At 44.8% G+C, this 13491-nt stretch overlaps 1 protein-coding gene across 2 annotated transcripts in view; it reads right to left on the bottom strand.

The window, feature by feature from the left end:
• The window catches only part of LOC101345628 (RH-like protein), a 41026-nt gene extending 30759 nt beyond the window's left edge, over nt 1-10267 (bottom strand). For both annotated transcript variants that reach the window (XM_023732095.1, XM_023732096.1), the window contains exons 1-2: nt 10086-10267; nt 580-766 (exon numbers count right to left, since the gene is read on the bottom strand). In XM_023732095.1, coding sequence (XP_023587863.1) covers nt 580-766; nt 10086-10230 — 332 coding nt within the window. In that variant the 5' untranslated portion in view covers nt 10231-10267. The remainder of the gene's footprint in view (nt 1-579; nt 767-10085) is intronic.
• Between the last annotated feature and the right edge of the window lie 3224 nt (nt 10268-13491).

The raw sequence follows: 13491 nt of genomic DNA, 5'->3' as shown, positions 1-13491 counted from the left end.
GGCAACGGGTTCGGATTCGGTGTAACCACCACCAGGTTAAGATAGAGAATATTTACTGCATCCCATAATGCTCTTTTGTGGCCCTTCCTAGTCAATAACTATCCTTTCCCCCCAGGTAACCACTATTCTGACTTCTAGCACCATGAGTTAGTATACATGCATATAAATGGATCAGAGTTAATTTAAAGGAATGGATATTTCTTCTTTTCAAGAGACTGTTTCTCTGGGTATGACGCTGCTATGTCTTTTTATCTAATCTTGATCTCTTGATTTTTCCATGAAGCTGTATTGATTGCATAACTTTACAAAATCATAAGCAATAATAAAGAAAGGAAGAATCCAGGGAGGGCTGTAGGTGTGGCCCCCAGTGAGGCCACAGAAATAGGGTTGCCAGATAAAATACAGGATTCCCAGTCAAATTTGAATTTCATATAAACAACCGATACTTTTTTAGCATAAGTAGGTCCCAAATAATGTATGGTACCGGTGCTAGAAGGAGAGGGGGACATCCCAACTCTTCTAGAACCCATCCTTTCGGGCCTCACATCCTCAAGAACCCAAGAGCCGCCATCCGGTTACCTGGACAGTTCGATGACTATCTTCCCACTTGAGAATTTGTTCAGGAAGCCATCCAGCAGGACTGCCCATTGCACCCCGATGGCCAGGATGAAGAGGTTGAAGGCCACACTGCTCCAGCTATTTTTTGGAAAAGACGAGGTGAGGAAGCCCAAGCCAAGGGCCGCCATGATGGTAATATCCTGGAAGACTGTGCAGGGAGAGGTTGAGAAGGAGGAGGAGGAGGCAGCAGACAACGTGGAGGGTTGTGTGAAATTAGAGTTTTTACCTGTCCTTGGTCAAGTTGCTTCACCTCTTTGAGCCTCAGTTTCCTCATCTGAATAATGAGGGTGATAATATATACATACCCTGCAGGGTTGGGCTAAGGATGAAATGAGCTAATGCTGGTTAATCAATTAAGGCAGGGTCTGGCCCATAGTGAGTGCTCAGTAAATGTAGCAATTGTTCTTATTTTTAAATGTAGTGATGTCAACTAGGGTAAAGGAGCCCTGCTAGCATAATGGTTAAGTGCTCAGATGTTAACCTAAAGTTGGTGGTAAGAACCCACCCAGAGGCTCCAGCGTAGAAAGACCCAGCAACCTCCTCCCAGAAAGATTTAAAAAAAAACAAAAACGAAACCCATTGCCCTCAGGTTCATTCCAACTCAAGATTACAGCCTGGAAAACCCTATGGGGCACTTCTACTCTGTCACATGGGGTCACTATGAGTCAGAATTGACTAGACAGCATCTAACAAAACATTGGGACCAGTGCTTGGCACATAAGCGACACTCAGTAAATGTAATTATGGTAGTTATTGTCGATCAGATTCAACTCCCTTATCATACACATGAGAAAATAAAGCCAGAGAAGCCAAGTGACCTGCCCCAGGCCACACAGGGAGGAGGGGGCAGAGGCAGGCCCATAACCTCTTTGGCAAGAACCAAAGTATCTTTATAGAAAATGGCTCTCTCCCTTTGCCACTTGCTGTGAAGGACCCGATGGGCCAGTGGAAAGCACAGTGCCATTTGGGTGATCATCACCCATATACCATGGATGGCCAAAAGAACGAACAAATCAGTCTTGAAAGAGGTACAGCCAGAATGCTCCTTACAAGGAAGGATGGCGAGACTACATCTTACTCGCTTTGGACATGTTGTCAAGGAGGGATCGGTCCCTGGAGAGGGACGTCATGCTTGGTAAAGTACAAGGTCGGTGAAAAAGAGGAAGCCCCTCACCAAGATGGACTGACACAGTGGCTGCAACAATGGGCTCAAGCATAACAACGATTGTGAGCATGGCACAGGACCGGACAGTGTTTCGTTCTGTGGTGCATAGGGTCGCTATGAGTCGGAACCGACTTGACAGCACTTCACAACAGCAACACCTTTCCTGGCTTCAGACTTTGAGCAGAGGCTGCTGTGGCAGGTGAGTGGAGGCACGGTTAGAGCCTTACCTGGTGCAGGGAGGGCCCAACGTAGAAAAGGGTGGAGGCTTTGACTGAATTCCAGCTTTGAAAAATGGTTACCAGCCTGGGTTGAGAACTAGACAGGCTTGGATTTAAATCAGGGTTCTGACACTTTCTACATGTGTGGTCTTGACCTAGTTACTTAACCTCTCTGAGCTTTAGTAACAGCCTACATTTGTTAAGTGTTTACCATGTGCCAGCACGGTTTTAATCACTTTAAACAGACTATCTCATTTAGTTCTCATAACAGCCCTTCGAAGCGGTGCTGTTAGTATCACCATTTTACAGATATGAAAACTGAGGTGCAGAGAAGTAACTTGTCCAAGCTAGTAGAGCCAGGATTTAAACCTAGATAGTCTGACTCAGAGGCAATGGGTTTGGGTTGTTTTTTTTTTCTAGTCTGTTCTGGAGGCTGTGCCTTTACCCACCATACTATCTGCCCCTCTTAGCTTTCTCATCTGTTAAATAGTAAAAATAATCGTACCTCCCTTAGAGACTTGCCAGAATCAAACAGTATAATGCATGTAATTGCTCAGAACTGTAAATGTTATTTTATCAATAAACACGAGCTAGTTTTGCACATGTATAAATGCCTGAAATGGAGAACAGATTGAAGTTGTCAAGGATTTCATTTTACTTGGATCCACAACCAACGCCCATGGAAGCAGCAGTCAGGAAATCAAAAGACACACTGCGTTGGGCAAATCTGCCGCAAAAGACCTCTTAAAAGGGTTGAAAAGCAAAGATGTCACCTTGAAGACTAAGGTTTGCCTGACCCAAGCCATGGTATTTTCAGTCACATCATATACATGCAAAAGCTGGACAATGAGTAAGGAAGACTGAAGAAGAACTGATGCCTTTAAATTACGGTGTTGGTGAAGAATACTGAATATACCATGGACTGCGAAAAGAACGAACTGGTCAGTCTTGGAAGAAGTACAACCAGAATGCTCCTTAGAAGCAAGGGTGGCAAGAGTATGTCTTATACATACTTTAGACATGTTGTCAGGAGGGATCAGTCGCTGGAGAAGGACATCATGCTTGGTAGAGAGTCAGTGAAAAAGAGGAAGACCCTCAATGAGATGGATTGATACGGTGGCTGCTGCAACAATGGGCTCAAACAACAATGATTCTGAGGATGGTGCAGGACCAGGCAGTGTTTCATTCTGTAGTACATGGGGTTGCTATGAGTTGGAACCTACTCGCCAGCACCTAACAACACCATAAGTGTCTGGGGAGAGGTCTTTAAGACTTCTTCTTTTTTTTTTTTTTTTCTTTCAGTGGATATTGTCCCTCGGTTTGGGAGATTTTTGACTGTCTATACTTTCAGTGCTTACATTTTCTATAATCAGCATGTAAAAAAAGAAAAAATCATGGGCTTTAGTTCAGACAGTTATTTTTTATATTAAAATTTGGTAGATATTTATTTTCATGTAAAAGTTAAATTTTTGTTAGAAAGCATCTCTTCTTTTTTTTTTTTCTTTGTTGTGGGAAATATATAGGCAACAAAACATTTGCCATTTCAACAATCTGCACAGGTATAGTTCAGTGACATTGTATATGTTTATCAAGTTTAACCATCACCAATAACTATTCCCGAATTTTTCCATCACCCTTACCAGAAGCTCAGTGTCCCCTAAGCACTGGCAGACAGTTCTGTTTTGATCCCAGCTCTATCATTTCCCATTAGATTGAACCATATTAAATTGCCAACCCTTGATCATTTTGACCTATAACAATGGCAATTTATATGTTTCAACCTCATAGCTGTGTGGCCCTGTAGGTTGCTTATTCTCCTCATCAGCTAAATAAGGACAATTATACCCACTTCAAAGGGTGTGTGAGATCTGAAGGAAATAATGTTTTGTTCAAACGCTTGGTACAGTGCCTGGAACCTGGGGAATGCTCAGTAAATGGCAGCTATTCATCATTATCGCCACGATGGCGATCACAGCAGTGAGAACTCGCTTGCCACCGCCCTCCAGTCCTGGCTCCGATAAAGATGAGGAAGCTCTCTTTACTGGAACTCTCCAAAGTCGCAGAAAGCTCCTTAGATCTCAGAGTCCATTTAAACTCACTTTCTTTAAAAAATAGGCATCCCCAGAGCCTGGCACATAAGGTTTGGGTGGGTGTTGATGTTACCAAACCAATCTGACAGCTAGCTCCAGGATGGAGAAGGCCCCCAAGGACCTCTACGGGCCTAAGGATTTAAGAGGTGGGTGAGAAGTGGGCATAAAGGAGATTCAACTCCTTACACCCTCTCCTCTTACATGGAAGAGGGGAGAAAGTGGGTGCAGGGAATGTTTTGGTCTCCTGCTTGCATCCTTTTAAGAATGGGGGTGGGAGTGAGTGGACAGGGCACATTTGTATAAGAATTTCTCTTGGGATGGCTCAGATTCCTTCAGGAGCCAAGCAGGAAACTACGTGTGTGAAGAGTCAATGTCCATTTTGGGAGTGATGAGGCCTGTGGCTAATCAGAGACTGCACACCCTCCCCTCCCAATTGCTTTAGATGTTCATATTCAAACTTTTATTAAACTCTGTGCTGTTGAATAAAACATGTCTGCCATTTTGTAGCAACACTATCCACATAGGGTCTAGACTTACTGAAGAGTTCATGAGTCGGGAGGCCCCTTGGTGGTCCATTTTCCTCTCATTGTAATGAAGGGAACCAGAGAGGACCAGTGACTTCCTCGAGGCCACACAGCATGTCAGCAGCAGAGCCAAGCTCTGAACTCCTGGTATAGGGCTCTTCCACCAGGCCAGGCTGTCTCTCACTCTTGTTCTCCCGGAGGGACCATAGGCAAGTCCTTTGCCCTCTCGGGTCCTCAGTTTCCCCATCCATAACACCTGGGAGTTGGACTGGATACTCTAAGGCCTTTACAGCTCTGGCATATTCTGCACGGGGAGTTAGTGAGAAGGCAAGGAGAGAAGGGCACCAGGATTGGGCAGAAGTGAGCCCCGAGGATCCGGAAGTCAGAGAATCAAGGGTGGGGGGGCTTCGTCAGGCACAGCTGCCACCCTGCTTCCATGTATAGGAGCTTGGGACCTCCCTCCCTGAGGCTCCAACTGTACCCTAGGCAAGAGCCGTGCTTCAGCCAGGAGGATGACATTAGAGTGGCAGTTTCTAGAAGCTGTTGACAGAGCCCATTGCTCACAAACTGGTCAACAAATATTTGATTTCAGGACCTCTTGCCTCACCTGTATCCTGTTCCTTTCACTTCTTCTCTCAGCCTTCTGGTGCTCTAGGCCCACACCCACCCTTCCCCATCTCTCTACCTGGTCTCTGCTTCAGGGCTGGGTCCCAGCTCAGGGCGTCCCTTTGGTGTCAGCCTCCACCTCTCGGAGCCTGCTCTGCACCCCGTGGCTGACAAGCTAGTGGGCTATAAGGTGTTCGGCAGTGATAAGGAACGGGTGTGCTACTGAGGCCTCAATGACTTGGTGCCAAAGGGGAGTTTCACTTTCTAAGGCGGGCCTTCAGGAGAAGTTTATGAAGGCCCACGACTCGGAGACAAAAAGTCTAACCTGAGAGTCCAGCAGCATGAGATGAGGCAATAATTAACCATCACTGTAACGGCAGGCTCCTATATGTTGCTTTTGGCATCCCAAGCACTGTGCGAAGTGCCTTACAGCCTTAACCCATAACATCCTCATACAGTAAAAAAAACCCGTTGCCATCGAGTCGATTCCGACTCATAGCGACCCTATAGACTGGAACAGAACTGCCCCATAGGGTTTCCAAGGAGCGCCTGGTAGATTCAAACTGCCAACTTTTTGGTTAACAGTCAAACTCTTAACCACTATGCCCCTCATACAGTAGATACTAGTTATTATTCTCACTTTACACATGGGGAAAGGGAGGCACAAGGGGGTGCTATAACTAGCCCTGGTCACACAGCTAGTTTATGGTGGCAGGAGGATTTGAACACTGACATTGCAGGTTTAACCACTGCACCATCCTGGTGCTCCGTATAGCACGTAGAGTATAATGGTTAAGAGTAGGGGCCTTTGATGTAGGTGGTCAGAGTTCAGAGCCTGGCTCCATCTCTGTGTCCCAACTTCCTAACCTGTAAAACGGAAAGAAATAATGGTACCTGCTTGGAGGATGGCTGTGAGCACTGAGCTTGCTGGGCCAGTGTCGAGGCATAGTGTTAGTAACTATTATCCCATGCCTGCCCTTATTAGCTGCGTGGCTTTGGGAGGACCATTCCCTCTCTGGGCCTGTCTACTTGGAAAGAGCCCATTTGGATAATTTTAGTGCCAGCCTTCTGAGTCCATCCACATGGACAGCTGCCTCCTCCAGCCTGGCTGCCAAGTGATTCTGGCTCTGTGCTCCCACACACCACTGCCCTTCCCTCTGGCCTGCAGACACCTCAGCACCAACAACTTCTGTCCCTCAGGCTCTGAGCTTGACCTTCTCCCCAAGGACTAAGAAGAACTCTGCAGCCCCAGGCGGGAGTCGTCTGTGGAGCCTCACCCTGCCTCACTTCCTCTACAGCTTCCAACTCTCACCCTTCACACATGCAGCAGCCTGGGAAGAGACTAGAGATTTCTCAAAGGGACCCCTCAATGTTGAAAGGTGGAAGGTGCCAGGGTTGGGGGTATTTACATGTCCCTGGGAAAGCGCCTCTTCCCTTTTAATAGCCCTCTCCCTAACTCTGAGTAGTAGAGGGGCACTGGGTGACATCCACAACAATAGATAACTGAAACACCCTGTTTCCCCGAAGCATTTCACATGCACCTCAACCCCAAGCCCAGAATGAATGTATATATCATTGTTCACTTACCCCCCCACCAATCTGCCCCTTCTCTTGTATCTCCCATCTCAGCAATAGCCACTTCATCTGCCAAATCACACATCTAAAGCCATCTTTGACTTCTCCTTCTTTTTAACCAAGTACAGCTAATTTTAGCTCCGAAATTTCTGTTGAATCTGTCTCCTTGCTTCTCCTCCGCTGCCCCTGCCTGTTTTGCCTGATGGCAGGTCAGCCAGACCAGTGGTCATCAGAGAGGGAATACACATCTCAGAAGATGTTTATGACAATCCATAGGGGGTTCTGGAAGAAAGTATTAGTCCAAGTCTAGTTTTATTTATTTTTATCTAAAAAAAAAAAAGAAGAAGAAGAAACTAGAGCTAAACAGTAATAAAGGCTAATATTCTTTATCAGGATTTATATGTTAATTCTTTTAATCCTCTCAATCATTTATGAAATAAGTATTATTATCATCTGACAGAGGTTGAAACTGAGGCAGAGAGAAGTTGAGTAATTTGCCCAAGGTCTCACAGCTAATAAGAGGCAGAAGCAAGACTTGAATCAGACAGTCTAGTTCCAGAAGTCCTAAAACTTCAGCTGCATCAGAATCATCTGCAGAGTTTGTTAAAACACAGGTTGCTGGGCCCCATCCCCAAAGTTTCTGAGTCAGTGGGTCTGGACTGAGGCCTGAGAATCTGTATTCTCTAGTAAATTCCCCGGAGATTCTGAGGCTGCTCATAGGGGACCACACTTTGAGAACCACTGATCTAGGCTATTCTGCTTATAATGGTACTTGGTGAAGTTTGCAACTCTGCAAGTATCAGTATTCAGATTAACCCAGGAGCCTTCCCTCACTTGCTCAAGTTACCAGAGGGGCTTAGAGTCTGCTAGCTTTGGAAGGTGTCCTGAGGGAGTGCAGGGCCACCAGGAAGCGGCTGACGTGTGCTTCTCCATATTCATCATATTGCAACTACTGGCAGTTAATTTTTTAACTCTTTATTATAGAAAATTTCAAACATACACAAAGGCAGAGAGAAGAGCATGGTAAAATCTCATAGCCATCTCCAGCTCTGACGACTGTAACACGGGGCCAATCTTGTTTTTATTATCCTTCTCCACTTTTTTCCAGGATTTTCTGACATAAAACAAATCCCAGACATCATGCCATTTCAGATGCTTCTCTAACAGATAGGTCCTTTAGGACGCCACACAAAATTAATAACAATTCCTGTTTATCACATAATACTCACTCTACATTTAGATTTACCTGATAGTCTTAAAAATGACTTTTTAGAATTGGCTGGTTTTGGTAATTTATTGAATTAGGTTAAGTGGATTGACAGATTAAGTTACCCAGTTTAACTAAACTCACTTTCACAAAATGGACTGATGACTTTACTCCTGCCACACACACACACACACACACACACACACACACACACACACACCTGACAACAACAGCTTTTGCTATGCTCTCACTCTAGAGGGCCTTCCTTTTTCACCTGGTTAACTCCTACTGAGCCTTCAATGCCCAGCTGGGCAGTCACCTCCCTCCAGAAGTCTCCCCTGACACCATCATCTCCTCCCGCCCTCCCCTCCCTGGTTGTGAGCCCTTCTCTGTACTTCCATACAAAGAGCCTGAGGACATTTTACACTTATGCCAGCAGCAAAGAGTAGGGGTGAAGAGCACAGGACCTGGAGTCAGTCTACAGGGTTGGAATAGCAACTTCTACACTTACTGGTTATACTACCTTGAACAAGTGAGTCAGCCCCACTGTAAAGCACAATGGTTAAGTCCTTGGAAGCTAAAGCAGGTTGCCTAAATTTAAATCCACTCTGCTATTGTTAGCTGAGTGACCGTGGGCAAATTATTCCACTTCCATGTGCCTGGTTTCCTCATCTGAAAAACAGAGATCCTAATAGTACCTACCTCATGGAGTTGTTGTGAGGATTCAATGTAAAGCATTTAGAATACTATCTGGTATGTAGTAAACCAGTTGCCATAGAATTGACTCCTACTCATGGCAACCCCATGTGCATCAGAGTAGAACCGTGCTCCATAAGGTTTTAAGTGGCTGATTTTTTGAAGTAGATCACCAGGCCTTTCTTCTGAGGCACCTCTGGGTGGGCTTGAACAGCCAACCTTTTGGTTAGCAGCCAAGCATCTCAACTGTTTGTCCCACCCAGGGACTCTGGTACATAGTAAGTGCTCAATAAATGTGAGCTCTATGCAATCCGTGTCTGGCTTCCACACTGGATGTTAATACATGGTTGAATGAATGAATGCATTGAATTATATTGTATTGGATTGAAAAGAACTAAATTAAACTGAAATGAATTAAAATTGTGCCCAGGGCTTAGCACTGAGGGCCCCTTTCTGGTCCAGTCCCTTAGGCGGGGGAGGGGCTTCCCACCCTGAGTCATCTAGTTGTTCTACTTTCCCCAATCATGGGTCCTGGAGTGCCTTCTGTTTGCTTCCAGCTTAGTAGTCAGTTAACATCACTTGGAAACAAGCAAGCACTCAGTGGGTTCAGGCTTCAGCTTTATCTCAGGGATGTTGCTCAGGGAGGTCTGTCCACTATCATAAACAAACAATCAGCCCACTGAGATGCTTGAAACTCATCACAACTTTTAAAAAAGCAAAACCATACCACGGTGAACATCTGTCTTGTTTACAGTTGCTCTCATCACAGTCTGAGGAATTTTTTTAGCTGCATATAAAATAACAGTCATCCTACGCCCCCCCCACCCCCCCCCCCCCCACACACACACACACACTTGAGCCATACCTCATGGCTTCTCTGGAGTTGCAGATGGAATGCAGACTTCCCAGCCCTTAAGTGAGAAGAAGACTGAGGTGGGGTGGTGGGGGGCAGGGAGGGAGGAGGGCAAGACTAAAGCTCCCAGAAAGAGGGCAGTACAAATATGAGCAAGAGAGGTCAAAAACAAAAAACCCTCACAACAACAGCATGAAAATTCTTGCCACTAAGGAGAGAGAAGTGGGGGAAAAGCAGAGAAGCAAAAATTATCAAGACAATTTGACAGATGGAATTCTGCAAGCTAGAAAAGGAGGCCTCTCACTCTGCCCTGACAAACCTAGGAGGGCTTCATGGAAAAGGTGATGCCCAGGGTGCTTCTAAAAAGAGAGCCTACATGGTTGGCTGGATCTTTGCACAATCTATAGAAGAAGATGGGAGAATGCCTTTTCTTGGAGACTTTGTGGAAAGTCATGCCCCTGGAGGACCACAGACCTCCCCTTTCCCTGCCCTTGCTATTTGCCTTTGTGACCATTTCCCCTCCGGCCCCTCACCTTGAGAGTTCTGCGTGAGCGTCTGATTATTTGCAGAATCATTGTAGGAGGTGAAAAAGCAGAAGATGAGAACGAACGCAGTCTCCAGCACTAAGGCGCACAGTGGCAAGCAGGCCCGGACAGACGGGGAGAACTCAGAGCCCATCCTGTGTCCGTATCTGTGCAGGCGCTCCACCAGCACCAGGCATCACCCCTGAGGGAGTGATAGGGGAGACACCCACCGAAGGCCTTATCTCAGGCTGCAAGGTTGGTCCCTCTGGCCTGTCCATGGCGTTAACACAAGAGCTGAGGGACTATGACAGGGACAGGGCGGAAATGCATTTATTTCAACATTCATTTAATTATTCATTCATTCAACCAGTAGTTGTTGCATTTCTACTGTAGACCAGGCACTGTGCTCAGTTTAAAAGAGGGCACACTATACGTAGAACTTCAACAACTTAAACAACAAAAAGACAAATAACCCAATCATAAAATGGGCAAAGAACCTGAATAGACATTTCACCAAGAGGAATTCAAATGGCCACTAAACACATGAAAAGATGCTCAGTGTCTTTAGCCATCAGAGAGATGCAACTCAAAACCACAATGAGATACCATTTTACTCCCACTAGGATGGCTAAGATGAAAAACAAAAAACAACAAGTGTTGACAAGGATGTGGGGAAATTGGAACCCTCACCCACTGCTGGTGGGAATGCAAAATGGTCGTTGTGAAAAAGTGCGACAGTTCCTCAAAAAACTAGAAATAGAACTACCATACCAAAAACCAAACCAAACCCATTGCTGTTGAGTCAATTTCAACTCATAGCAACCCAATATGACCCAGCAAATCTACCCCTAAGTATATACCCAAAAGATTTGAAAGCAGAAACTCAAACAGAGACTTGTACACCAATGTTCATTGCAGCACTATTCACAACAGCCAAAAGGTAGAAACAACCTAAATGCGCATCAACAGATGAATGGATAAACAAAATGTGGTGCATACATACAATGGAATACTACTCAGTCAGTAGAAGAAATGGAGTCTTGATAGGTGCTACAATGTGGATGGAGCTGGAAGACAGTATGCTGAGTGAAAGAAGTCAATCACTAAAGGACAAACACTGTATGACCTCACTTATATAAAAAGATAAGAAAAGACAAATGTATAGAGAACAAAGTTTATTAGTGGTTACCTGGGGCAAGAGGGAGGAGGAAGAGTGGGGGGTTAATGGTGACAGAAAAATCGAGTTGATTAAGGGTACAGTTGCACAGCTGATTAATGTAATTGCTGTCAGTAAGTTGTACACCTGTAAAAAGTTGAATTGGCAAAAGTTGTGTGATAGATATTGTCATGAACTGAATTGTGTCCCCTAAAAATATCTGTCAACTTGGCTAGGTCATGATTCCCAGTATTGTATGATTGTCTACCATTTTGTCATCTGATGTGATTTCCCTATGTGTTGTAAATGTTATCACTATGATGTAATAAGATGGATTAGCGGCAGTTATACTGATGAGATCTACAAGATTAGATAGTGTCTTAAGCCAATCTCTTTTGAGATATAAAAGAGAGAAGCAAGCAGAGAGACAAGGGAACCTCATACCACCAAGAAAGGAGTGCCAGGAGCAGTGCGCATCCTTTGGACCTGAGGTTCCTGTGCAGAGAAGCTCACAGACCAAGGGAAGATTGATGACTCGGACCTTCTTCCAGAGCCTACGGAGAAAGCATTCCCCTGGAGCTGACACCCTGAATTTGGACTTGTAGCCTACTAGACTGTGAGAGAATAAATTTCTCTTTGTTTAAGCCATCCACTTGTGGTATTTCTGTGACAGCAGCACTAGATAACTAAGACAGATATATTTACAACAACGACCAAAGAAAGAAAGAAAGAGTAGCTGCTGAGGCTGATTATGTACAACCAAAATCCTCATGGGATTTGGTTCCTTGGTTTGGAGGTTTAAGGTCATGGTTTCATGGGACATCCCAGTTAATTGGCTTAATAACTTGTTTAGTGCCTCTGTTCTACCTCCTAGTTCGATTCGTAGTGCCCAGGGTCTTAAAAGCTTGCAAGCAGCCATTCGAGGCACAACAATTGATCTCGATTCACCTGGAGCAACAGAGGATGAAGGAGAGCCAGGAATAGGAGCAGGATATGGAATGTGTGTTGTCTTAGTCATCTTAAGCATCCATGTGCCTAGCAGAAGTTCTGATAGGTGATAAGCATCCAATAAATGTTTACAGAATGAAGGAAAAAAAGGAAGGAAGGGAGAAAGGAAGAGAGCAAGGGAGGGAGACAGAGATGGAGAGAGGGAAGGAAGAAGGGAGGGAGGAAGGAACTTAAATTTCTTTGCCTTCTAGACCAGTCTCAGCCACTGGCCACTGAATACAGACTGAACGTGCAGGGGCCCCAGAGAATCAAACTAGGCTAGAAGCTACAGGGAGACAGATCTCAGCCCAACATAAGCGGATGCTTTATTGATCATTACAGCCATCCAACAATGAAATAGGCTGCTTATGAGGCAGTGAGCATCCTGTCATGGGAGGAATGCAAGCAGAAGCTGGGTAGTTACTTATAAGAGAGGTCTTGGAAGTGATTCATGTGTGGATCATAGGAGTTTTGAAGCACCAGTAGAATCTGTTCATTTTGTTTTTAGATGACAAAACTAAGACTCAGAGAGATCATACTCAAGGTCATACAGTCAATTGGCACCAGCCACTTGTCCAGCACAGCTTTATTTACAGAAAGAAAAATTCAAGAATAGCCTAAGTGTCCGATAGCAGGGTACTGGTTAAGTAAACTACAGAACATGCAATTGGAATTAATATTATGGTTCTGAAGACATGGGAGGAAAAGACAGAGGAAATGCTTTTAAGGTTTATCAAAAGTGGCACAGAGGATATACTATTTGGTGAAAAAGGAAAGTTGGAGAGCCGTATGTATAGTATGTTCCCATGTTTATAAAATAATAATAATATGTTAGTGACGCATAGAAAAAAAATTGGCTGCAAACTGCTAACACTGGTTACTGTTGCTTTAAACATTTTCCAGAGCTAACGTTTGTTAACCACTTTCCCTTGTTAGCTAGGCACTGTTCTAAGCACTTCGCTTGTATTAACTAGCTAATGCACCTGAGATGGTTACTATTAGCCTTATATTACAGACAGGAAACAGAGACACAAAAAGATTAAGTGACTTGCCCAAGGTCATAGGACTAGTAAGTAGTAGAGGTGGTATTAAAATAAACTAGGGCAGTCTTACTTTAGCGCCTGGTGTTTAACCATTTCACATGATTCCAGGTTACTTCTGAGGCTTCTTCTAACTCTAAAAGTCTCAGTGTGTAAGATTCCAAGCCCTCTGCTACCCCGACAGCAAACAAAGGAGTGCCCTGACCCCCAGAGGTCCAACCAAAACCAAACC

Source organism: Trichechus manatus, unplaced genomic scaffold (assembly GCF_000243295.1).
Source record: "Trichechus manatus latirostris isolate Lorelei unplaced genomic scaffold, TriManLat1.0 scaffold00048, whole genome shotgun sequence".
In the NCBI taxonomy this organism is placed as follows: Eukaryota; Metazoa; Chordata; class Mammalia; order Sirenia; family Trichechidae; genus Trichechus; species Trichechus manatus.
This window is presented reverse-complemented; position numbering and strand designations above follow the sequence as displayed.